Source organism: Kwoniella shivajii, chromosome 9, assembly GCF_035658355.1.
Source record: "Kwoniella shivajii chromosome 9, complete sequence".
NCBI classification, from domain to species: Eukaryota; Fungi; Basidiomycota; class Tremellomycetes; order Tremellales; family Cryptococcaceae; genus Kwoniella; species Kwoniella shivajii.
In genome coordinates this window covers 280,952-305,484 of record NC_085916.1, presented here as the reverse complement: position 1 = coordinate 305,484, position 24,533 = coordinate 280,952, and the positions used below count along the sequence as shown (strand labels likewise).

At 43.7% G+C, this 24,533-nt stretch overlaps 7 protein-coding genes across 7 annotated transcripts; 3 read left to right on the top strand and 4 right to left on the bottom strand.

Moving 5' to 3' along the window:
- Positions 1–680: 680 nt before the first annotated feature.
- IL334_006436 (uncharacterized protein) lies at positions 681–3,510 on the top strand (the record flags this gene model as incomplete). Its single annotated transcript, XM_062938138.1, has 18 exons — positions 681–953; positions 1,023–1,178; positions 1,242–1,319; positions 1,413–1,598; positions 1,659–1,804; positions 1,856–1,889; positions 1,955–2,121; positions 2,169–2,247; positions 2,302–2,379; positions 2,433–2,479; positions 2,533–2,584; positions 2,637–2,711; positions 2,765–2,808; positions 2,864–3,049; positions 3,117–3,172; positions 3,233–3,249; positions 3,308–3,405; positions 3,462–3,510. 18 exons carry the CDS (start codon positions 681–683, stop codon positions 3,508–3,510), a joined length of 1,821 nt encoding a protein of 606 aa, XP_062794189.1.
- Positions 3,511–4,373: 863 nt separating this feature from the next.
- Positions 4,374–5,745, bottom strand: IL334_006435 (uncharacterized protein; the record flags this gene model as incomplete). The annotated part of the gene is made up of 6 exons (XM_062938137.1): positions 4,374–4,474; positions 4,572–4,645; positions 4,732–5,120; positions 5,208–5,317; positions 5,409–5,601; positions 5,743–5,745. 6 exons carry the CDS (start codon positions 5,743–5,745, stop codon positions 4,374–4,376), a joined length of 870 nt encoding a protein of 289 aa, XP_062794188.1.
- A 702-nt stretch (positions 5,746–6,447) lies between these two features.
- On the top strand, positions 6,448–9,194 carry IL334_006434 (uncharacterized protein; the record flags this gene model as incomplete). Its single annotated transcript, XM_062938136.1, has 9 exons — positions 6,448–6,592; positions 6,654–6,909; positions 6,988–7,092; positions 7,156–7,344; positions 7,430–7,563; positions 7,634–7,786; positions 7,873–7,939; positions 8,057–8,374; positions 8,492–9,194. The coding sequence occupies 9 exons, from the start codon at positions 6,448–6,450 to the stop codon at positions 9,192–9,194; spliced, it is 2,070 nt and encodes a 689-aa protein (XP_062794187.1).
- A 709-nt stretch (positions 9,195–9,903) lies between these two features.
- IL334_006433 (uncharacterized protein) lies at positions 9,904–11,269 on the bottom strand (the record flags this gene model as incomplete). Its single annotated transcript, XM_062938135.1, has 3 exons — positions 9,904–10,895; positions 10,992–11,105; positions 11,167–11,269. 3 exons carry the CDS (start codon positions 11,267–11,269, stop codon positions 9,904–9,906), a joined length of 1,209 nt encoding a protein of 402 aa, XP_062794186.1.
- A 1,051-nt stretch (positions 11,270–12,320) lies between these two features.
- Positions 12,321–18,633, top strand: IL334_006432 (uncharacterized protein; the record flags this gene model as incomplete). Its single annotated transcript, XM_062938134.1, has 34 exons — positions 12,321–12,619; positions 12,722–12,738; positions 12,814–12,911; positions 12,974–13,232; positions 13,296–13,302; positions 13,368–13,674; positions 13,728–13,821; positions 13,878–13,981; positions 14,034–14,133; positions 14,190–14,363; positions 14,425–14,537; positions 14,592–14,684; positions 14,746–14,765; positions 14,835–15,044; positions 15,103–15,112; positions 15,183–15,399; positions 15,468–15,781; positions 15,837–16,136; positions 16,201–16,324; positions 16,383–16,499; positions 16,551–16,639; positions 16,701–16,763; positions 16,815–16,864; positions 16,918–17,034; positions 17,090–17,107; positions 17,163–17,250; positions 17,306–17,364; positions 17,421–17,667; positions 17,743–17,828; positions 17,890–18,050; positions 18,111–18,161; positions 18,216–18,288; positions 18,344–18,429; positions 18,494–18,633. 34 exons carry the CDS (start codon positions 12,321–12,323, stop codon positions 18,631–18,633), a joined length of 4,305 nt encoding a protein of 1,434 aa, XP_062794185.1.
- A 116-nt stretch (positions 18,634–18,749) lies between these two features.
- On the bottom strand, positions 18,750–21,375 carry IL334_006431 (uncharacterized protein; the record flags this gene model as incomplete). The annotated part of the gene is made up of 2 exons (XM_062938133.1): positions 18,750–20,090; positions 20,179–21,375. The coding sequence occupies 2 exons, from the start codon at positions 21,373–21,375 to the stop codon at positions 18,750–18,752; spliced, it is 2,538 nt and encodes an 845-aa protein (XP_062794184.1).
- Positions 21,376–21,635: 260 nt separating this feature from the next.
- Positions 21,636–24,090, bottom strand: IL334_006430 (uncharacterized protein; the record flags this gene model as incomplete). Its single annotated transcript, XM_062938132.1, has 9 exons — positions 21,636–21,859; positions 21,940–22,048; positions 22,113–22,213; positions 22,292–22,559; positions 22,689–22,936; positions 23,037–23,182; positions 23,251–23,486; positions 23,587–23,810; positions 23,904–24,090. 9 exons carry the CDS (start codon positions 24,088–24,090, stop codon positions 21,636–21,638), a joined length of 1,743 nt encoding a protein of 580 aa, XP_062794183.1.
- Between the last annotated feature and the right edge of the window lie 443 nt (positions 24,091–24,533).

The window sequence follows — 24,533 nt, the reverse complement described above, 5'->3', positions numbered from 1 at the left end:
CCTTGAATTACTCTCCAACTACATGCAGTTTAAACCAATCCAACATGAAGCTATGAAAACAGCGAATTCAGTCAGTGAGCCTGATAATAAGAGTTGACAATTCGTCCAATGGAATCAAATACACCCACGTGACACCCAGATGACACCAGTCACGTGACTGTGGAGACCCCAGTTCGCGACTGTTCTTTTTCTAATTAGGTTGAGAGAGTACGTTGGAAGAGTGTGTGTGTTTTTTTGAATTGTCCATGTATTATATGTGTGCATTGCGACCACCAACTATACTATATATATAACATCTTCATCTCATCCTCTGCCCTCAATCTCATTCTTTCTCTTTCTCTTCATCTTCATCTTTATCATCCCCCTCTTATTGTAAGAAAGTGAGCCTGATCAATAGATCTTCACCTCACTGCATTCCAATTCATCACACCTCGTGACAGACTTCCCCCAATGCTTTGAGTCATATTATAATCTCGCTTGTACCACCGTTGCCCTTTTCCCCAAAGGCAATTAATTTTCTCCTTCTTATCCTTCCTCCATTGAAAAGCTTGCAAAATTGGAAATTCACATATTCTCAATCTTTTGTATCTCGCATCTACTCTCTCGCACCAATCAGACTTTCCATCATACTTGACTTCACCCTCCTCGTTCATCCTTAGCGCTGTCTCACTCGACGCAAGATGACATTCCAGCCATTCACTTCATCTCCCTGGACCCAGTTTACTCCTCAAAGCTCCTCCACCACTATTGCTGGACCATCTACACTTCATCGTAGTCGCCAAACTACTCCTGGCAATACACCTCCATCGGGTGACGCAAGTCCAGTAGTGGCTACTCCAAATGAGCAACCTTTATGGTCTGAAAAATACCGAAGTCTGTCTACTTCCAATATCGGCGCAATAAGTCAAGGATTGGCTCTCACATCAATCGGGTATAACGAGCATCGAAAAGTTGTACGTCTCTCCCTTTGTGATATAACGATACTGCGCTCCGAATGAAGGCAGCTAAGGGGACTATCATAGCTCGGTGACCTCCCCTCTCATGGGAACCAGATAACTCCACATGCTCTAGCATCACCTTTTATGCCCGGAGTTAACAGTGGCACTTGGGGTCCACCCATCCCTGCGAAGCATACTCAACACCAACATCAACATGAGAACAAGGTTTCTTTGGAACAGGTGAGATCCGTGTCACCCCTTCTCCGCAAAGCAGATTTGACTGATAGGACGTTTTGCGCTTAGCGTCTCGCAATTGCCGAAGACAAAATAAGGGAGTTGACCTTTGAGAATCAGAAATTGAGGGAGAGAAATTCTTATCCGGTGAGCAACTTGTATTATCTAGTCAATTCACCCCTGCTCGGAAACCTCTTAGCTGCTGCGTACAATCCTCTGCTGACAATCTTTTCGACCTAGAACCATAATCCCAGAGCTTATACATCCCCGTCTATCAGTTCTCGATCCTCCATGATCTTTGATAACATCAACCCTTCATTCATCACCACCGGGTACGGCCAGGTGGCCGGTCTTGGGTTACAGAGATTCGAAGATCCAGAACTGTGTTTTGACCCCACGCGTTTCAGCAGTAGACCGGATGATCATGTAAGCAATTGGGGTCGATTCTCTCGAGTCACATCAACCTGACAACTTATGTACCCTTAGATTGACAAAGCGTCGTACATCGCTCCTGCACATATCATCCAACCTATACTTCAAGGTACCTTCAGCTTCACGAATCTACCTGACAATTTCATCAGACCGATCGTTTGGATCATTGCTCACAGGATACCCAAAGGTAGTTCTGAAAGGTAAGCAATAGCCATTAGATTCGGCTCGATGCTCATATCTTGGACGTCCAGTACGGGATTAAAAGCTGCTGTTAACGCTCTGTCCGTAAGTCAATCATCCTACTCGTCCTGAATCGCTAGAGACCGAGTGAACGCTGAATATATCGACAGACTCGTCTTGGTATCCCTCGGACAGTGGGCTCCGGCGCCATCCTCGTCCAGTCGATCCTGGACTGGGCTAAAGCACTTTGTTTCACATCTTGCGGAAACTATCTTTGCCAGCAATTGCTTGAAAAAGGAGATACGGAGGACAAGGTAGCATTCATCAAAGAAATTCAGTAAGTCCATGCTTCAAGCCTCGGTCGTTCAGCTGATCGTCTCTCAGGGAGGACGTGGTGAGTATTGCGAGCGACAAATTTGGTACCCATGTCTTGTGCAAAGCCATTGTGATCAAAGAGCTTGAGGTAATGACTTTGCGCTCGCTTCGAAAAGGCCCTATGACTAATCAGAACACACAGGAACCTATCTCGGAAGCCTTGATCAAATTCGGAGTCTTTGATTCTATGAGGAGCGGTGCCAGAAGGCTTTGGAGAGAAGTACGTGATTAAGTATCAATCAATGGGAATCAGGCTGAGTACAATCGTTGCAGTACCTTGAATTGTGCAGACAAGCAAAGCAATTTGGCATTTTTGAGAGGTGAATCTCTTCTCGTCTAAGTCGTTGCTTCACGAGCTAACAAATTCCCCCAGAATCAACGACGAGATGTCTGGACGTTGGTGCGAATTAGCCTGTGTCAACGAGGTGAGTCAACCCGAAGGAGAGGATAGGGAACAATCAGCTGATTTGACTCCAGCACGGCTCCATTGCTGTCCAGCAGGTTTTTGAAGTATTTGGATCACAAGAACTAATGGAACCGTGTTTCAAGGAAGTGAGCTGCTTCCTACCGCCTACCATGAATCAATACAGCTGACCATGAGGAAGATCTTGGATGACATTGCTCGTGTAGCCAATAATCAATTCGGACAGTAAGTCCAATTTGTCTGATCACCACTATGGGCTGACTCTCTTGACAATTTTCAGTTTTGCCATAACAAAACTTATTGGTTATCCTCAGACCCACCGTCGTACATGTGACGCAATTCTGACATCATACCCGCCCGTTGCTGTCACCCATCATGGAGTCAATTTTGCAAAAATTGCTGTGACTGAAGATCTTCGAATAAACGTACCCAAATATGCGAATGCAATCTGCGCGCATGATGACGGGTATGTACTTCCGATAATGACGATACGAGGGAACTTCTACTGACAATTGTTTGGTTTTGAATGACAGCAGAACACCAGGTTTAGTCGCAATCGCCACATCATCCATTGGCAAAGCGCATCTTGGTAAGTCAAAACACTGCCATCAAATAGGAACGAGCTGACGAAAATCTGCCCTACATGTAGCTTTCATTTCATCCTACGTAAGTCGTGAAAACATCTGGCTTCTTAAATCCAGCTTACATCGAATCTAAAATCTAGTTCTCTGCCGCGGAACACGCTCGGGTTCGACAGACCTGTCGAGCCTTTAGCACCACTTTACGAAACTCCCAGAGCGGAAACGATCTTCTTCGATCTTTGTGAGCTATGGATGGGCGCAGCATTTTCCCGGATAGTGCAGCTGATGACCTTCTAGGGGTCTTATGCACGCTACGGGAGCACGAAATCGGGCGGGAAGCAATTAGCCTTCGCTGACCCCCAGATTTTATCAACCACATCAAGCTCAAATGGTTTCAATCGTGTCTTCCGAAATCTTCCTGTTCCCGATCATTAAAATGTTACAAAATTCCCTTACATCATCAATTCAAGTTCACAATCCATTCGATCAATCATAAAAACCGGCTTGTTCTTCCTTCATCCTGGCACAACTTCTAAACATTGTCATTCATCTTCCTTTCTTTCTCTTTGTTGAAATTTCACGCTTCATATCTTTTCATGGTCCGTTTTCAAAGTCATCCTTTCTTATTTCGCAACCATCATTCTGTATCCACTTGTCGTAACTCATAAACATCGTTCATCATCCGTCATTCATTGTTACTTGTTATATATTTTCCAATCAATCATCATCACATTCAGCATTCAGCATTCACGCTCTGATAAGCACTACAATCGCATTTGTCCCATTTCATAGCATCGATCTCTTCACTAAATTAACATTTACAATAACAATAATCAGATCTAGGTGAAGAATATCCGTTTCATGTCGTTTGGGAAGGGGAACGAGGAGGATCATGTCTTATGCAAAACTCATAAAATGACATGTACAACTGGCTGTTCTATCGGTTCATCGCTGCTCGGTCATGTGACAGCATGTGCAATAATGTGAGGTACGCCACAACACTCGCCATAACAGAGGGTCGTTTCGCCCTTCACGACCTATTGTGCGCTTCCGAAGACTTAATGTGAAACGAATTAGTGTAACATTCAAACGTATGATATGCATGGTATGTGAATGATATGCGAATGAGATTGGTATGAGGATGCGAATTGGGTAATATGAAATAGATACAACAATTGAAGAGCGTGAAGTAAATACGAAACTGCAGGATTACATTTGATTTCTCTTTTTAGCAGTTCTCAAGTAAGGTCTCAATAACCATTCGACGTCTGCTTCCGTCTGATCAATTGTACCTTGGCGGATCTCGTATGCTGTGAAGTAGCATGTGACGACATGAGCTCATTCCCATTCGGTATAAAAGGACGTCATCGTCAAAGTAGGAATAAGGGGTTCAGACCTGAAACTCACGTTTGGCTTCAAACCTAGGTCCAACTTCAGCTAATTGAACGTCTTTATGACCAGTTTTAGCAAACACGTGATGTCTATAGGTTCGATCCAGATATCAGTATTGATTGTAAGACTGGAGGTCATAGAGTATTAATATATTCTACTTCGGTGTACAACTCACCTGAAAGATATGAAATCATTCTCATTTCTAAAAGTCATTATTCTTTTGGAATCATCTTTCGGTACGGGGAACAAAGCTTTTAAAATACCAGTAATTCTTTCACCTAATTTAGTTGTAAATTGATCGAAAATCAAATGAGGGTATTGTTCAGATACAGTTGAATTCGAATTCGATGAAACGTCATGTCTCAAAGTGACGTTATGTAAAGTCATTGATAGTGTTGGACCGTGAGGGAGATGTGATATGATTAAAGCATCAGGTACACCTCTATGTTCATGTATGACAACTAGATCTGATACACCTTGTGAATTACATGCTGAGACTAGATCTTTGATTACCGTGTTTCCTCTGTTCAGCCGATAGGAATTTGGGAATATTAATCGCAGTTCCTAGTATCAACAACGAGAAATACGTCAGACCCTTCTTCTAGTGGAAAAAGCCGTTGTTTCAAGATTTCGCGAAAAAACCTGGCTCACCTTTGAAAACTGAAGTAATCTAGAAGAAGGTGATCGTGAAGTTGTGATCACGATCTTGGGATCATAAGTACCAACTTTGGCATACTCGTCATCGATGTGCGATGATGGGTCTAAACCGAATCAAAAAGAATTAGTAAGAACCGCTACGAATCCTGACATCCTCTCGTTTCAACGGATCCCCGTGTCCTTGTATCGACTCACCAACTTGAGCTTCATCTAAAACCAAATCTTTACCACCCAAAGTTCTAGCTTCTTTTCTTAATTCCGTCGGTAGTTGTTTCCCTTGAGCCAGTAGATCTTTGATCTTCTGTTTCCTCTCGTAAATCGCTCTTTCTTGAGTTTCCTGTGATTTCTTGTAGATGTATTCCCGCCGTTCTCGTGTTTGCCGACGGAGCTGATGATGTGAGAATTAGCGTATGATCGTACACTGATAATGGCTTTCGAAGCGGATGGATAGTATAGTAGCAACGGTGGGATATGTTGAGGTGGAACTTTACACTGATTTAACTACACCAGCAAAGTAAAAAAGGCTCACCATTTTTAGTGTATAGTCCCAGTAGGACCGTGATCAAGCCAGTTGGTGAAGCTTCTGAAATGGTGGACGATTGGAGACGTTAGCCTTGTTATGTATGTAAGGTCAATTGAGTGGTCAGTAGTGTTGAGATATGAACTTACAAGAGGAAGAAGAAAGATGAGTGAACAAAGTATGCTCTCTTTGCTATGTCAGACTGTCGTACTCTACTTCGATTCGTATGTTGAAGAGCCCAAGAGGAAAAGAGATCTCGGTATGATGACTTGATTGATAACAAAAATTATCAAACTGCCGAAAGTAGATAAAAAGAAGATAAATGAATGGACAATGTTGTCAGTTGATAGGCGCGCAGTCTTCATGCCGGAAGACAAAAGGGGAGTTCGCATGCCTGGTTGGAACCCTTGATCATTTATGACGTTAGGATGATCTCTTTTTTCGACGGATTATAGTTTAATTATTAACACGTTCGTGAAAAAACCAAGTGACCGAAATCAATCCAATTCAGTGCTTCGTTGTTGTTGGATCACGAGCTAATCCAATTGAACATCTTACATCCCCCCGCTAAACGCTCACACGACTTAATACAGACCGACGTTCTTCCCACGACGCGAACACTTTGCACAATATACCCCGGCGCTTAAAAGACTGGCAGTTGTCAAGACAGACCTGTCTAAAGCGCAAAGATCTGCGAAAGGAACAGTTGTCAAGATGCGATCGATTCTCCTGGCCGGTGTGTTAGGTCTAGCAATCACCGCATCCGCCGCCGCTGCTTCCGATCAAGCTGTATTTGGGCCGTCCCTCTCACCTTATGATTCATCTGACATACCTTCTAGTCTGAGGCCCAAGAGAAGACGTGAGTCCAATTAGTTGTATCCTGGCGTGTGTGATTCAGCTAACATGAATGAATGATGTAGCTCTCAAAGGAAGGTTTCTACATATAACAGACATACATCCTGATCCTCACTATAAAACGGGCGCTACATTTGAATCGGGTTGTCACAGGAAGAACAAAAGTAAAAAGGGCAAAGGAAAGGCCCTTGAACATGTAGCTGAGCAAGCAGAAAGAATTGATGAGGATGAGGTAGACGATGACGATGAGATGGAGGTTGAGAAGAAAAAGAAGGACAAAAATGGTGTTGATTTAGCTGGTGAATGGGGTACAGCCGTATCGTGAGTAGCTGGCTTTCTCGTTCACATATGGTAAGAATCACTCGTTGACTTTCAATCTTATCTTCACACGACATTCAGGAAATGTGACACACCTATGTCGCTCGTCAATATCACCTTTGATTGGTTGAAGAAAGAATGGAAGGACGAAGTTGATTTCATAGTTTGGACAGGTGATAATGCCAGGTGAGATCAATGCAACGCATCGTTCCGGTCTACTCATGCTAAGCCAAGCTGCTGTAATTTTAGACACGACATAGACCGATCACTTCCTCGTTCAACAAGTGAAATCTACAAACTGAATCGAATGATCGTGTCCAAAATGTTAGATACATTCGGTACCGATATACCTATAGTACCCAGCATAGGTAATAACGATATCTGGCCACATAACGTAATGGCGGCTGGACCTAGTAAACTGACAGAAGAATTCTTACAGTGAGTCGAACCCCGTTTTCCCCCTAGGGTGGATGAGAGGGGAACTTCACTCTCGAATAACAGCTAAAGCTATAACGTGCTTTAGTATATGGGGTAAATTCATCCCACCTGATTTCGCACATGTTTTCGAAAGAGGAGCATATTATTCTTCCGAAGTGATTCCAGATAGATTAGCTGTCATTTCGTTGAACACCTTGTTCTGGTATGACTCGAATACACGTAAGCTGTTCTAATCCCTCGCCTATACAGTACAGTTGTCTGATATAACATTGAATGTCGTCGAGTTTAGTGGTGGATGGATGTGGAGATCATTCGAATGATCCAGGAGCTCTAGAGATGGATTGGTTAGATGTTCAATTATCTAATTTTAGGGATAGAGGAATGCAAGTTTGGTTAACAGGTCATGTACCTCCTCATATGGGTTACTATTATGATAATTGTTGTGAGTTTGGCTTCACTTATCATTTCTTTAACGAGCGATGTCACTCTCTTTGGAAATATGCTTACTGATGGTCTTTCGCACGCTAGACCTGCGATATGGTGATTTGGCATTAAGATATCAAGATACGATCGTTGGACATTTATTCGGACACATGTAAGTGTGACTAGTGTAAGAGTAATTGCTATCTACACTGTGATGCGACAGAGCTCGACATCGCGCGATGTAGAGTGAACAAGTTCGCACACCCTAAGCTGACAGAATCGCTTATAGGAACATCGACCATTTCTTTTTCATAGATGTTGACGAGCTTGAATCTACACCAGTGGCCAGACCGAAATCAAAAGCTAGATCAAAGAAGAACTTCTCACCACTCACTGCGAACTTATCTTCTCTGCCTTCGCTAGAAACAAGATTCTCATCTGATGGAAGAGTGATCACTTTTGGAGGAGGAGATACGCTGAAAGAAGAACTGAAGAAAGATTTCCAAGATATGCCATCTGGGAAAAACCTGAAACTCAAAGATTACGTAGCTATCAATGTGGCTGCCAGTGTCATTCCCACTTATCTACCTGGCGTCAGAGTATTCTCGTAAGTCCTGATTTTATACATTCATGCAAAAACCTTGAGACTGTTTCACATACATCAATCCTCTCCAAGAGCAGGATATCCTATGTGAGGTATTGTAAGCTGATACGGCTGAAATAGATACAACATCTCGGGATTGGGTGACGAGAGGAATGAAGATTATTTCTATCAGCCACATCACAATGGTTCCCTTCTGGAAGACGACGAGGAGGAGCTTGGTGACGAAGCTGAATATGAGGAGGATGACGACGTGGAAATAACGAAGAAGAAAGACAGAAGACCAGGACATCGACATGGTAAAAAACCGAAAGATGATTGCAACAAAGTGGAAAATGAAGATAAACCACATTGCGTGTTCAAACGCAAACCAAGATATTATTCTAAGCAATCACCTTCAAGATCAAATAGAGCATTATCCCCATTAGGTTATACTCAATTCTACTTACCGAGACTGAGTAAACAAAGTGAGACACCAAATTGGGAGATTGAATATACGACTTATAAAAAAGATATGTTACTCCCCAATCCTGGAAACGGAAACGGAAATGGAAATGAATCACAAATTCAAACAGATCAAAGTGTCCAACCTCTTCCTATACCACTACATCTCTTACCTGAATTCGACGATAGCTTATTCGATGATAACTCTGAGACAGTCAAAGGAGACGCGGAAATACAGAAAAAGAAAAGTAAATTCGAGAAAGCTTTGAAGAGGATAACACCTTGGAAAATGTCAGATTTGACTATACCGAATTATATCAAGCTGAGTAGAAAGTTAGTTGGGGATAAAGATATGTGGGATAAATTCCAAGAATTAATGTGAGTGCTATTTTTTCCCTTCCTATCGTTAACGAAGCTTTCTTTTGAGCTGATTTGTTTCTTGCCTCTATAGGTTTGTTTCATCCAATGCTGATTAAGCTCCCGTCCGACTGATTCATTAACTCATACTTTTGCATTGTTCTGTTTTATCCTGTATATTCTCTTACCTCCTTCAGCCGCGCTTATAGTCGCTTATAGTTAACATCATCGCATTCTGTTGACAACTGTAAAATTTGCATCTTCCCTTGTCTTTGCCTACTACAATTCTGATACATTTAAATAAACCCACATAATCATTACATAGTGTCCGGTTGTATCTGTGAATATGCGATATGCAATATCATAATTTCAGTCGACTCATGTATCCCTACTGAGATTGATGGGACCCGTTGGTACACGGCAGCATGTTTAGATGAGACACGAGCGACAAATATGAATAGCTTTGTTCGATAAGTGTGGTAGCGTCATAATATACATGAAGTATTTGGGGTTTCGCGACGATAGAGTAATCGGTATACTCTTTGGTACAGATGTTACTCGACCTCGAATCGGAAAAGAAATCTTCGATCTAATACACCTACTAGTACACTCATTCGCAGACAGTGACAAACGGCCAGGAAAGTCGACCGAAGCTGTAAAGTGGTAGCAGAATATACAAACTATACGTCTAGCTGCGCTTAGCAGCTCTTTTCTCGCCAAAATCACACTTTTTCCTAAATTGAATCCTGTAAATCACCTAAAACTCTTCTCATGACAGCTCCAAAAGCATTGATGAATCTATGAGAGCAGGTGTCACATTTAACAGCTTGATTGATGGCTTGTTCGATAATCGAATTCATCTCTCTATATCCTCCACCTCTGGCTGAAGCTGAAGCAGCATCAGCCGCTTTGATTCTAAGTGCAGAAAAAGATTTATTTGAAATGATATACCCTTCACATCCTCTCGCGAAACGTTTTTTGCACTTTGATCCAAAACCTTCTAATTTGATATTCACGTTAAGATCAAAAGCGAAACAACGATATAAATCATTATAGGCCATTGACCATTGTCCATGTAATCTCTCCAAGTCTTTCAAGTATCGCGGAGCGTGAACTCTCAATATGGATTCGAGAGATGGTGGCAGATTATTCAACAGAGTTGAACGAATAGTAATTCTTGAATACCTTTTAGCAGAAGGTAAATCTCCATTGATGGCGAATGCACCATACATAACTAAAGGTGAAGACCCTTGAAGTTTCTCTAATACCATAATGAAATTTTGGAAAAAAGTTGATATACCGTATTGACGGGATACTTTCAACGCTTCAGGAAGAAGTTTAATCATTGAGATAGGATTGGAACCGTGGAATCTCTGAGGGGCGAGAAGGACAGTTAATATCAAAGTAATGGAATCGCAATTGGCTTTGTCCCATTTGAATACCTGAGCCTCATTGATGATATATCCAGAATGGGAATTAGATCTGATTGACGAAGAAAGTTGTCTAGCTGCCATTGCAGGGATATAGTACCCTTCGTTGTCAGAAGAGATTATGAGAATTTGTTGTTGATCCGGTCTTGATGGGAACCAAGTATGAAATTCGAATGACGGTCCATCACACTGTGGGGAACTATGCTTTTTGGTGACGGGTCTATCTGGAAGGGGGAACGCTGCTCTGGGAGGCACATGCGTCTCATTTGATCGAGGTTCATCATGCCGTATGGTTCCTATTCCTCCAGAGGAGGATAGTGAGTTTTGAGTATTAAATCAGCTTCACGGTCGTTTCCGGCACATACATCGATAAGCCGAGAATCTGCACGTACTCATGGAAGATACATTAGTCTCTTCTCGTCCTTCAAAGGTGTTCGCTTGAATGGAGAAATCTGAAGATCGAGCTGGAGTGATTTCGGTTTGTCCTCTTGGAAAACGACTTGGCTCTGAGCAATCTGATTCAGCTGATACGGGCATGCAGGGTGCTGCTGCAAAGCTGAGACTCACTTCCCCATCCATTGTCATTGTATCCTTTGGAGTCATTACCCTCATGCTCGATAACGCCCGGTTTGAGAGGTATCTCAGAGCTGCCCGTCCAGCGAGAAGGCATAGCGCTGAAATGCGAGACAAAGCTGGGAGGTGTATGCAATGAGAAAGAGGACTATAACTTAACGTATTTTGATAATGACAATTATATTCTGACTGCTTCACATACCGCAATCAGCGCTGACGAAGAGGTGATACGATTCGCACGCTGCTAAGGGATGAAAGTAGAAAAAGTAAATCGAAATAGGACGAAGAAATGAAAATCCAGTTCGGCGCCACTTCAATGAGTCAAGCCAAGAGTCACAGAAGCGACGTGCACGGATCTGCTGATATTTCTGGTCGGCAACTCCTAGTTCACAGTATTGCCTCGCTCCTCCAGATACCAATTGCCATCGTTTGTGCGCTATAATTGGTGTTATCCTTCCGGGCTTGATGATGCTAATCGTCATCGATGTGCCGGATCCAGAAACGTATGAGAGAGACTTCTTCGTTGATTGGCTACTCGCTTGACCTTTACTCAAGGACCGTACGTGCACCCAAAGTGGCGTCAAAGAGAACATGGTTCGGAATCCCGCAATTGTGTTCTGATTAGCTTGAATACCAAGTGACATCTGCATCTGATCTTGGACACTGCCCCGGTCATGCAAGCGATACGAATTAGCATGTTCCTGAGTACCGATAACGATCGATGGTTAAGTACTGGAAGTCCAGTGCACGACAATCAGGTTGCGGCAAACGGATCCTACTCGAGGAGTAGTCATGAATGAACATCGGTTGAGCAACTGTTCTTATCTTTCTTTGACCCCATCGACGCCTTTTCTCGGTTAAACGCATAGAAAAGCAGCGATCCCCGAGATCAGTGGTGCCCCGCTGTTTGTGTTTTTCCATGAACGCTTTCTTCATCTTTCCCCCGTTTATACCGGAACATGAGAAAACGTTTATCATTCATTCATCCTTTCAACATCATCATTGATACCACAAAGTATTAGTCTTCGTGTTCTTGCTTGAATTCTCTCTAGAGGCAGACACTGTGAACAAGAGGATTCAACAAGTGTTTTAATTCCACTCTCTTCTGTTCTTGATCAGTCCATCTTTGCAATACTCCTGGATCAAGCATGACGGCACCAACATCACCGAGATCACCACCAGCAATACCACAAGCATTTCAACCTGTACGACCATCGCCCTTATCAACGCCTCTATCATCTAGTAGCGTGCCAAGAACTCATCCGAGGAGATCATCAGCAGCTGCTTCAGAAGCAGCTTCAATTTCCAACAAGAATGCTTTTTCGTTTCCTGGGTTGAAAGGGTTGAATGAAAAAGGTAAAGGAAGGATATTAGGCTTACAAGACAAGCTCAAAAATGAAGTTGATGGAGTCGTCAAACGTCGCTCGGGTGGAGTTCTAGGAAGAGGGTGAGTGTATCCTTGCAACAAATATCTTCTTCATTCTTTCACATATGCATATAAGCGAGATGACCTGGCCAATAAACTGATTCTCTTCCTTTTGGGCAACAGATATATCCTAAAGACAGGTCAGCAACATTCAGTCAGCAAATCGAAAGAAGTAATGAAAAAGAATCAAACACTTACATGTGATATTAATGCAGATCACTATCCTACTGGAAGAGCTATGGATCTAGAGCTGACCATACAAGGGGCACCAAATTTTCGAGCACCAGATGAAGAATCTTTGAACGTCTTTGGGGTAAGCCTCCAACATGATTCTGAAAAGCTCGATGCCAGAAGCTTACATTGTACCGGATCTAGGTCGCTCAACCCACAGAAGCAGGATTGAAATCTATTCTAACCCTTTTAGCCTGTCAACCATATCGACCTATTCGAAGAGTCAAATCGAGACGAGCTTCGGTACCGGCAGGACCTTCGACACCAGGACTTGAGAGCACCAATGGAAGCTCACAGCCTTCTTCCAGAGTGGTGTCTTCTACCATGGTAAGAACGCTTAGCTCAGGCGAGGGAGAGGAAGATGGAAGAGCCATCTGGTTCAGTACGCGAGAAGAAACATTAGGTGAGAATACTCTACTCCGGCACTGGGCCTGAAAACCAGCTAACCCTATCTTCATGTATTAAGTGTATTGGTAAGTCTATTGTGAGATCCCAGTGCCTTCCTTTATATCACATGTAGTGACATTAATGATCATAGTAACGGCCGTCCTTATGTCCTGAGAGATGCATCTACACCATACCAGACTCTCGCTCTCTCTGACAGAGCAGATAACTTGGAAGATATCGAAAGAAGACTCAAACTAGACATTCTAGATGAGTCAAGGAAATATGGCGGGATGCTCCTGACTCACGAGGAAATTACTGGTGGGACCATAATTCCTACCTGGGTCAGCATAGACGAAGACTCGTTGAGAACCCCCAAAGAAGTATGGGAGGATATGAAAAATCTCGGTTACAGGGTCGATTACTATAGAATACCAATCGCTCCGGATACTCCTATCGAAGTAAGCTGCCTGTCGATGGTGGCATGAATAGCTCCGTAGCTGATGTATACTAGCACAACTACCTAGACGCATACGTTTCAGTACTGAAAAACGTCGATCCCCTCTCAACCGCCTTGGTATTCAATTGTGGTATGGGAGTTGTTCGAAGTAAGCTGCTTGCTGCATCGAAAAGTCGAATTCACACGTAGCTGACAGTCGTATAGCTACGTTCGCAATGTGTGCCGCGATGCTCATCAGGCGGAAACAGCTTTTGTTGCAAGAATTAGATGATCCTTTCTCTTCGGCTACCGCTTCCGGAGTTGCAACAGTAAGCTTCTTTTATCCCGTTCACCTTGTATTCTTGCACTAAAGGCCTCTAGCCTTCACAAATGCCTCAAGCAGCGCAATTCCTTGAACAAGCTAATATTCAGCAATCGCTCAACAAGAGTCTGCTCAAAGTGACTCGTGTCCTGGATCGAAGTGAGTGATTCGTATGCCGTGCAACGCATCGCCTGACTAAGTATGCTTTTGGATAGATTTACCTTCCAAGCATCCGTCAACTGCAATCGACCTGCTTACTTCCCAGCCCGCGTTGCTTGAACAGCTGCGGAAAGCCCACATGGGGAGTTACCAGATCGTCATGTCTTTACTATCAAGTTTGGATCACGGAAAGCAGATGAAGAGGCTGGTGGATGCTGTCATCGATGCATGTAAGTCAGGGTTTACCAACAATTCGGCGTTTGCCAACTCAGCTAATAAGGTTGCGTGTAGGCGATGCTGTGATCAATCTTAGGGAAAACGTGATAGAGCACCGAATCAAGTATAGTGTGTCGTCAATGGACGATAAGAATAGACAGGTCTATCTGGACAAGGCACTCCGCGCGGTGAGTCGAGCTTTTCCTGACCTCACACACCATAGAAAGCTGATCTGGAGTCAGCTCGAACAATATTTCGATCTCATCGTATTCGCCTCCTATGTAGATGAGGAGAACGCTGGAACCACAGGTGTAACGTTCTCTTCCTGGCTAAAGGTAAGTCAGCTTTCAAAGCCTAAATAGTTATTGAAATCGCGGCTGATGACGCAATCTACAGAGGCGACCTGAAATTTGGAAGTGAGTACCTCCTTCATCCGCCTGTCTAGCTGGGACCAGCCAAACTAACTACAATTTGGGATTATATAGCCAAATAAAAGTCATGCGTCGAAGTGGCGGCAATCGTCTGTTTGCCTTTGCCCCTGTAAACGATCTCAGTCTCATTTCTCGTTCATCTGAGCTTGCAGAGAAAGGTATCAGCGCTAGACATGATCTGGAGATGCAAGGAGGTAAGGTACTAGGCGACGAATGGGCAGAACATGTGGTCACCAATAGAAGCGGCATCATGCTTCGTGCCTCGTATGTACTATACTATTCTTCGAAGTGCCGTACAAGCTAACAGGTTTGCTCCATGAAGAACCCTGCTTGTAGGTCGGCCAGTCTTCCCGCAGAACCAGCGCGATAGATGGCATGTACTGACTACAAGTCCATCTGCAGAAATCCGATCTCTGGTTGACAAAATCCGCTTCATCCACGGAAGGTGTAAGAGGGGCTACCGGTTTCCGAAAGATCAAAGGAAGTACGATCTATGCTACAGGTCAACCGACTCAGGATGCTATATCGACAATACTACAAACTGTCCACCAGAAGTCTCCACATATCCACAACGTAATATGGGTTTGCCTGAGGGAAGAGCCCTTAGTGATCATAAATGGTGAGCGGCCACATAGTTGCAGTGCAGAGGTCGAGTGAGCATAGCTGAATCGGTCTGGCTCCTCCCAGGTTCGCCATATTGTCTTCGTCGGGACGGGACAGCTTTACGAAACATGCGAGATTATACCGGCGTATCATCATCAAGGCTCGAGGTGCTAGAGCAGAGGCTCAAGAGCGATGTGATAGCTGAAATCGATCAATTCCAGGGAAGAGTCTTACTTCATACCGAAACACCTGATGGAGAAGTAGTACCTGTCTGGGAGAGCCTGAATGCGATGGATGTGGCTTCTCTCAGAGAAGTGATGGACGATGTAGCGGTCGCATCGACCAACATTCAGTTGCATTTCATCAGGATCCCTATCACCTCTGAATCTTCTCCTGATGTAGGTCGACATCCATCATTTCCTGCAGACTTCTCATAAGCTGATGATATATTAGTTCCACGATATAACCGAGCTTTTGGATCTCTGTATGAGAACCGACCTTTCCAAGTCGGCTATCATTCTGAACGACCAATTGGGGAGAGGTAGAAGCTCCACAACAGCTGTCATCGTTCTTCTTATCCATCAATGGCTTCAATCCGGTAAGGTAGCCTCCACCTCTTATTCAACTCCCAGCACACCCTCAAAACCAAAACCGCAGATGTTGAGAAAACATATCACCAACGCTCCCAGGACCAGCTGGCAGGTAATCAATTCTTGCTTGAGGGTAATCAGGCATGGTCTGGACGTCAAGCAGGTAAGTTGTGACACTATGTTCATGTGCAGGAAGAAAGGCCGCTAGACTGATGAAGGATATGTAGGCTGTCGATGAAGCTATTGATGCCACAGCAACCCAATTCAATCTTCGAGAAGCCATAGAGGACACCCGTCAAAAAGCTCAAGAGGCTCAAGATCCGAAGATCAAACAGAAACTGACTGAGAAAGGTAAGGTACCAATCTTAAACCTCGAGGAAAGGGTTCAGCTGACATAAGTATCACTAAGGTCTGTACCACCTCAAGAGGTACCTCCACTTGATCCTTTTTCAAGCGTATTTGGATGATCGAGCACCAGATCAAGAAAATCCTTATTCTTTCGAATCTTTCGTAAAACATCGACCAGGTAAGTTTGCCATCTGCCGTAAACTGTAATGATGGCTTATCGTTAAATCAGTCTTCAAAACCCTCGAGAAGGAATTGGAAGAGGGTGGACTGAAGAGTCTGGCTCCTATAGAGAGGATGGAACCTGCAGATGGCATGGCCGTAAGCTGTCGTCGCATACTCGAATCTGCATTGCCCTCGCTAATGGCGCAAGGTTCAATAGCTGCCGGACGAAGTCACACAGGTAGTTGCTAATCGATCAGGTGCTATTCTATCTGCTCAGACTGTAAGTACATGTCCCGGACTAGTAAAACCAGAAGCTGACGCGACCATACAGATCTTGAAGTCAGACTTCTTTTCAGGATTGCAGAAACAGAGTTTACCGGAGTGAGCTATTTGATGTTGTTAGAAGCTGTAGCTGGATGCTGACAGTCATGTAGACGAGTGGAAGGGGCGGCCAATTACAGAAGACTCCCGCTTGCTCTAGAATCGGACTTGATTGATGAAGAACAGACGAAGCAGCGAGACGACGATCATCATTATGTGTATGGTACCGGGTAAGTACCTAGGCTTGACATCATCACATATCATCGAGCTGACAGGTTTCGATAGGATGCCATCTTCTGCCGGGTAAGTTACCAACGGGTTACTGTTCACAACATATAGCTGATGAACTCCTATTCAGGCTACGAAACGCTTTGGACAAGATGGAAGCTGGACCTAACGGCAAGAGAAAGGTCACTTGGACCTCTCTGCGAGAAGAACCTGTGCTGGTGAGCTAATTTGGCTTTAAGACCAGACATATCAGCTAAATGTCACTGCGTCCAGTATGTCAAATCTCGACCACACGTGCTACGATTGATTGATAAACCAGTCACAAACATCGAGTGAGTCTACAGGCTGATTCTGATTCCTTGAATGTACAAGCTGAATGCATCCTTAGGACAACTGGAGTCACAGCGGCTGTAGTCGAACGTATGGAGGTCGCTCTCAAGAAAGACGTTATTCGAGAACTTCGACAGGGAAACGGTCGCTTACTGTTACACGACGAAGTGGAAACCAAACCCGGCGTATACGATATCATCCCTATTTGGGAGACCTTAGAGGAGAGCGAAGTGATGACACCCAAAGAGCTGTATGAGGGTGTCGTAGCAGAAGGCTACAAGGTAGATTATGTCAGAGTAGCCATTGTAAGCTTTTTTCTGAAAGATGTTCGGCATCGTAGGAGACAAGCAACAGATGGCTGATGTTGACGTTGTATATAGACCGATGAACAGGCTCCCTTACCGGTCTCTTTGCAAGTCCTCGTCAAGAGGATCGCCGAAGGATTACAGCAAGGTACAGACTTTGTGTGAGTGAACCTCAAAATGTTTCACGAACCAGCCCCAGTAAACTGATAAATAACATGGTAGGTTTAACTGTCAGATGGGCAGGGGGAGGACTACTACTGGAATGACAGTCGCTTGTCTTATCGCTACCGTTGCTTCGGACAACGAGGTGCTGGATTTAGATTCTTCGGATGATGACTTCGATGACGAAGAGCCGATGCCAGAAACAAATCAATATCTGAAAGGTACGTTCAGATTCCCACAAAGCCGATCTTCCAAAGCTGACGCCTCTCATCCATCGCTAGGTGAATACAAAACCATCCTTCAACTGGTTACCGTCATGTCGCACGGAAAAGGTGAGTCATGTTATATCAGCCCGGGAACAGTACTAATCCTTCATACATGAGCAGAAGCCAAGAAGATTACAGATCGGGCTATAAATGTCATGGAGGGTGTCCAAAATCTCAGGAAGGCAGTATACGAGTGAGTGGACATGTTCAAAACGCATTGGAAGCAATCGTTGATATGGCTTCTTTAGCTTCAAGTTACAAGTAGATGCCACGGAACCTGGATCTTCTAAATACAAAGCTCAATCTACCAGAGCTATCAACTACTTGTACAGATGTGAGTCGATAAGCCCGTCTGATATAGCTGTGTGGAAGCCCTGACAGAGAACATTTCAATACAGATGGCGCCCTGATCGTGTTGGCAAATTTCTTACTTGAAATCAAGGAACAAGGCATTCCTTTGAAGGACGCTGATTTTCCAGCATGGTTTGAACAGCACCGGGAGATTAGATCGATATTGAGTCGAAAGGGTTTAGATTAATTGGAAATTGAACCTGTGTGTAAGAAGCATAAAAGGACAATCACTTGAGCGATTACATGACGATAACGATGATCAAATGCATGTATAACTACAGTGATTGAAATGGTATAATCTGTTTATTCGCTATATTGGTTCTGCCATCCGTATCCATATCCATATCCCTGTCCTTGTCCTTGCGCTGGTGATTGAGGTTGTTGTTGTTGTGGTTGGGTCTGATTTCCCATCATTTGAGTATACTGAGCAGCGAATCTGGGATTTATTGCTGGAACACCCCCGACTTGAGGAGGGAAGCTTGGTTGCTGTTGCTGTTGCTGTGGTACTTGCGGGAATAATTGTTGGGTATACGCAGGTTGTTGCTGTGAGTAAGAAGGCATTCCTGATGAAGGTTGATTAGGTTCATATGCTTCATTGTTGTTGTATTGTTGCTGGAATGGTTGATTGTGAGAGTTTGGATATGATTGTGATTGTGATTGTGATTGTTGCGATTGTTGGAAGTGAGGATTGAACGATTGTTGAGTATTGTAGTTTTGTGGTGGGTAGAAAGGCTGTTGTGATTGTGGAAGATATGATTGTTGTTGAGACATGTATGAATGTTGATTGAAACCTTGAGATTGAGCGTGGGGATGATACTGTTGTTCTTGTTGATGATGTAAGGGATTTGGAGGAAGAGGGAAACTTTGACGATTATCGATACCATTATTGTTATTATTTGACGTATTTGCATTTCTTCTTCCATCTCCACTTGTCCCACCTCCACCAGCACCACCTCTTGATCCACCTTTACCTCCTCTACCTCTTCCTCTTCCTCTTCCTCTATCTCGACCTGAACCTCTTTCTCTTCCTTGACCTCTTCCTCTTCCTCCTCCACCTCTTGCACCTGCCGACGGTTGTATTTGAGGCGAATCCAGGTCATCAAGTTCGTATGGAGCAGGTAATGCTCTACTTCTCGTACTGGTAACACTTGCATTATCTGACATTCTTTCCCAATCTTGATCATTGACATTATCAGCTTCACCGTATAAACTTGCAGTATCGGATTCGGCTTGATCATTGGAATCATGATAGTCGAAATGAGGCCTGTTAGGTAATCCATGTCCTGTCAAATTACTCTTCGGAGTCTCCTTTCCCTTTCCCTTTGAACTCATATTTGCGTTTGAAGGTGCTTTTGAACCTTTCCTGGCTTTCCTCCTTCGTTTAGCTTCCATTTCCAATTCATCATCTGACCATTCCATCTCTTCTTCACCAATTTCTTCATCATAGAGATTAGATGCATCTGAACCTTTGAATCGTGGATCACGAACAGCGAGCATATTCACGAACGATCGATAAGATGGATTCAATGGATAGAATAGACGGGTACCTGGTGAGAGTGATGAAGAAGCAGGATAAGGGAATGGAGGAGGTGGTAATCGGATTGTATAGAATGGTGAAGTCAATGGACCGAAAGTTTCGTGTACCTAAATCGCGAAGATGAATCAGCGACGATGCGCACGCTCGATATTGGGGGAAAGCAAAACACCGAAAAAGGGAAGGGACTGAACTTACTGTTCCTAACACCCTTCCATCTTCCCAACATAACACACTTCCCTCTTCCAGCCATCCCTCATCAGCTGCTCCAGGTCTTGATTGCATAGCCCTGACAACAACCGTACCTGCCGACGTGAATTTATGTTCTGCAATATTGGACCTCGAGGAAGTAACAGTGATTGCCGGTATCGTCTCTTCTGAGACTTCACCTTCTTCATCATTCGATGTTTCTTTCTGATTTTCCTTGATGGCTGAATCAATCTTTTCTTCAATAGGCATTTGTTTCTCTTGCTCCTGTTCCAAAGTAGAAGCTCGTTTCTCTAACCAAGCTTCAACTTTCTTCTCCCTCATCCAAGAAATCACGTCTCCAGCTAAACTTACACCTTCACCTTGTGGTAATTTCTCCAGGGGAGGTTGAGGTACAGCTGGCAATGGGGCTTCATGTATTGAAGTTATAGGTCCAGAAGTTGATGGTCCAGAGATATCTTCATCATCTTCCATGAATTCGAATCCCATTTGATTCAATCCAGGGAACGATTCATCACCACCACCTCCTCCTTCTTCTTCTTCAGACGATGTATATTCTGAATCTTCCTCAAACTCAGCTGGATCTTGGTTTGCTTCAGCTTGTACATCGACGAAATCATCTAATTCTTTCTTTAGCTGTGTGTGATCTTGTTCGTTCATAGGTACATCGATCGATTCCGTCACATTTTTTAGTTTTCTCCCGTCTTCGTCTTCATCTTCATCTTCAGATGATGAAACGAATTCACTCGAAGAATCAGAATCCGTATCCGAATCGTTCTCGTTTCCTTCTGCTACATTGGAGATTGGCTGAGCATGTTGCTCTGCTTTGACAACACGATCTTTCAAACTCTCTTCTACCAATTTTCTCTTTTCTGCAGCTGTCATAGAAACGGGAGGTAATGATCCGACTACTTGATTCTGATTCACCATTTCCATGATAATCGATAAATCTTGAGGGATACTTGGATTTGGAGGTAGTTTGAATGGTGAGCTCGTTGATGGACCGGATGCTGCTACTGCTGGTGCGTGTGCGGACCCATTCCTGTCATCTTTGTTGATACTACTGATATCCTCAGGAGGAACTGTTTCAACTTCAGGTTCCACTTCTATGGCTGCTTCTAACTCAGCATCTGAATCTGGATCAGAAGGCTTCATATTCGTATCTTCTGGTGGTGTCACTTCCGGCATAATGAGGGCTAACACTACAAGGGATCTTACTTGTATAGGATCATATGCAAACATAGACAGGTGATAGATACATCTTCTACGGTCGCATCAGTTCTTCAAACTTGTAAATTTCAAAATTGTTTTTCACGAAATCAGTGTAAAAATGACGCAAACAGCGGTGATCGCCGACAGGGACAAGATTAAAATGCATTGAGAACATCATTGTATCTGAATTATATATGTTTATAATATCATGTATCCCCTATTGATTCGCTTTGTGATCAGAGCCCAGTCCGGGCACCTTTGGGCTCTACCGGATTTTGTTCAATCGTACTCATTGGATGGCCACTTTGAGCTTGAGCTTGGGCTTGAGCATGAGCATGAGGATGAGTAAAAGAAGTACGATCAACTTCACTTCTTGCTAATTCAAGTAATGCACCCAAATCCCTTGGACCGATGAAATGCTTTCGGCCATCGACTACCCATGTGATCATGGAAACGATGACTATGACAAGTCGAATCAGCTTCACGAATGGTACAAAGTCAAAGTCAAAGTCAAAGTCGAGTTCGGGAAACATCACTTACAGACGAAGAATAACACTGCGACCGCGTAATTCATATTTTCTCCAGTGACAGGCAAATCTGGTGGGAAAAGGAAGAAAACAGTAGTGAGAAGTGTAAATGCCAAACCGGTCTGTTCATATCCATTAGCTGTCTGATCGTTCTGCTTGTCGGTATCGAAATCAAGGGGGACTTACGAAATTACAGATTGGACCTAAAATTGGACCGAGAGTCCAGGTAGGTGCGGGAAGAGAAGGAGGCCGAAGGATTTGTCGTCCTCGACAAACCACAAGGAGTACTAATATCACCGTATCAGCCGTTTTTCTTAATTGAGAATTTGCATACCTCAATCTCGTTCATCAAAGGTATCACTCACCCGGAATTGAATATGAGATATTCAAGAACACGACTGAACTTGATAAGATAGCGTTCAAAGCAGCCGATGAACCCAAGTAGATACAACCGAAAATGATTACCAAACTAGTGGTAAGAATGACTGAAGGGATTGGGACTCCATTTCGATTCATGATGGAGAAGATGCGAGAAAAGGGAAGTCCACGGTCTCGAGCGAAAGCATATGACATTCGAGAAGAAGCTGTAAGTAAGCCTTGAGCGGTAAATGCCATGGCAATGATTGGGAATATCTAATAGTAGATCAAGGATATATCAGCGTCGGCTTCCAGAGGGATCACGATACGTAGATTCCAGCTAGGGCATGATGCTGGCTGGGTAGGTAGGAAAGGGTGAGATTTCATTAACGGCTGACCACTTACTTGAAGACAGACAGCTCCTGCTTTTGATCCAGTAGCTTGATACATACTTTCTAATAAAGCTCCAGCTGCAGAACTGTTGACTACATCCACATCCTTGATACCGAATAATAAACAAATCAAGAAGATGAAAGATGACGAAGCTCCAATACAGACCGCCAAAATCATGGTTTTGGGAGCATTGATATGAGGATTATCCATCTCTTCTACCATGTGAGAAACGGCATCATAACCTGTAAGACCGAATGAACCTATTCCAAAGCAATCAGCATAGCTCAAGTTATCAATTGCGTGGATCGATAGACCATAAGATGAGAAAGGAAGGCGGACGGCCTGAACGTTTAGACTCACTTTGGAGAAGTCCGAGGAGCCAAGCTACACCGTTATTCCATCCGGTCTCATTGATATAGGTTTTGAAAACGAAATCTCCTGATTGGAAATCCGGAGAAGCAGTAGCTAGACAAACGATGATAATGATGACCGCACCAGTCAGAGACCTGTAAAGTACACCATCGATCAGAGGATGTTTACAAGTGTTTTTGGCTATGCAACAAATAGGGCTTACCAGAAAATAGCAGTTTGATTGATTTTGGGTAATAATCTTAGACCGAAGATGTTTAAAGCACATGCACCAAGAGAATATGCGATGTAGATCAAGAAGATATGCCATCTTTCGACTTCATAATTTGGGTGAAGTAAAGCGATTACACCAGTGATCAAAGATCCGGCTAAAGATCCTGCAGTAGCTGTTAATGCCCACCACCCAGCGACAGCGAACCAACCGCAAATCCAAGAGATTGCCTAGATGAGATCAAAACACATGCATAATATTAGCCTTGTTTGTCAGAACACCAAAAAGGAGATAATTTGTTTTCAGGTGAGTTAACAGAGTTGGACTTACAGGAGCCATGTGAGCTGGTGAGAGGATCGCTGCCCAGTGATACTGTCCTCCAGAAGTGGGATATACATGACATATTTCAGCCATTGAAGCTGCCATAGCTAAATTTCCGATGAATGAAGGTACGATACCCCATATAACAGCTGTTGGACCACCAGAAGGTAATGCAATTGAAAGAGAAGCTGCCATTGCTGTCCAAGAATTAAGAATAGCATAGGCGAGGCCGACTATTCCAGAGGGAGATATACAGTCAGCGGGTTATTCGCTCTTGTTGTGATTGTAGGAATGGGGTTATAAGTTGGATGAGATTGGGTGCTTACCCAAACTCAGCAGTCCGAAATGCTTGACCGGAGCAACTATCTCGCCTGTGACCGGTCCCCCTTGAGGTCTCGAAGCATATGGACCTAAACCAATCTGTTCTCTCTTGATAGATTCTTCCACTGCTTGTGTGGAATATGGTCCTTTCAGAGGCTGATTAGCCGCCGTGGACGACTCCGATGCGGACATGGTGATTGGGCGTCCTTAATGGGCTGATGGAGGTGAATACAGGTGACTGTTTTTCTGTAAGAAGGATATGACCAATGTACGAGGTTGTAGAACAATGTAATAAAGCTATAACTGCTGAGGTAAGATGATATGTATCTTGTATTTCAGTGAGGTCTTTTCGAGTAATGTGCTGAAAAGATAATTTACCCGAAAGTCAAGGTACTTCGCTTGCTTATCTTGTTACGTCTTTCTCTGACTATCTTCAGGTGTTGCAGTTTGTCAAGGAGTGTCTGATACTAAGCGGAACGAATACATATGCATGCTGCGTAATACGAGTACGTCCCACATCTGAGGTTACTAAGTTTGGGTGATATTACGAGTACGAGTAGTGAAAAAAATTTCGAGACTATTTTGATACCTCGCTTAATGCTTGTTTCTGCATTAACTTATTATTTTCATTTTGA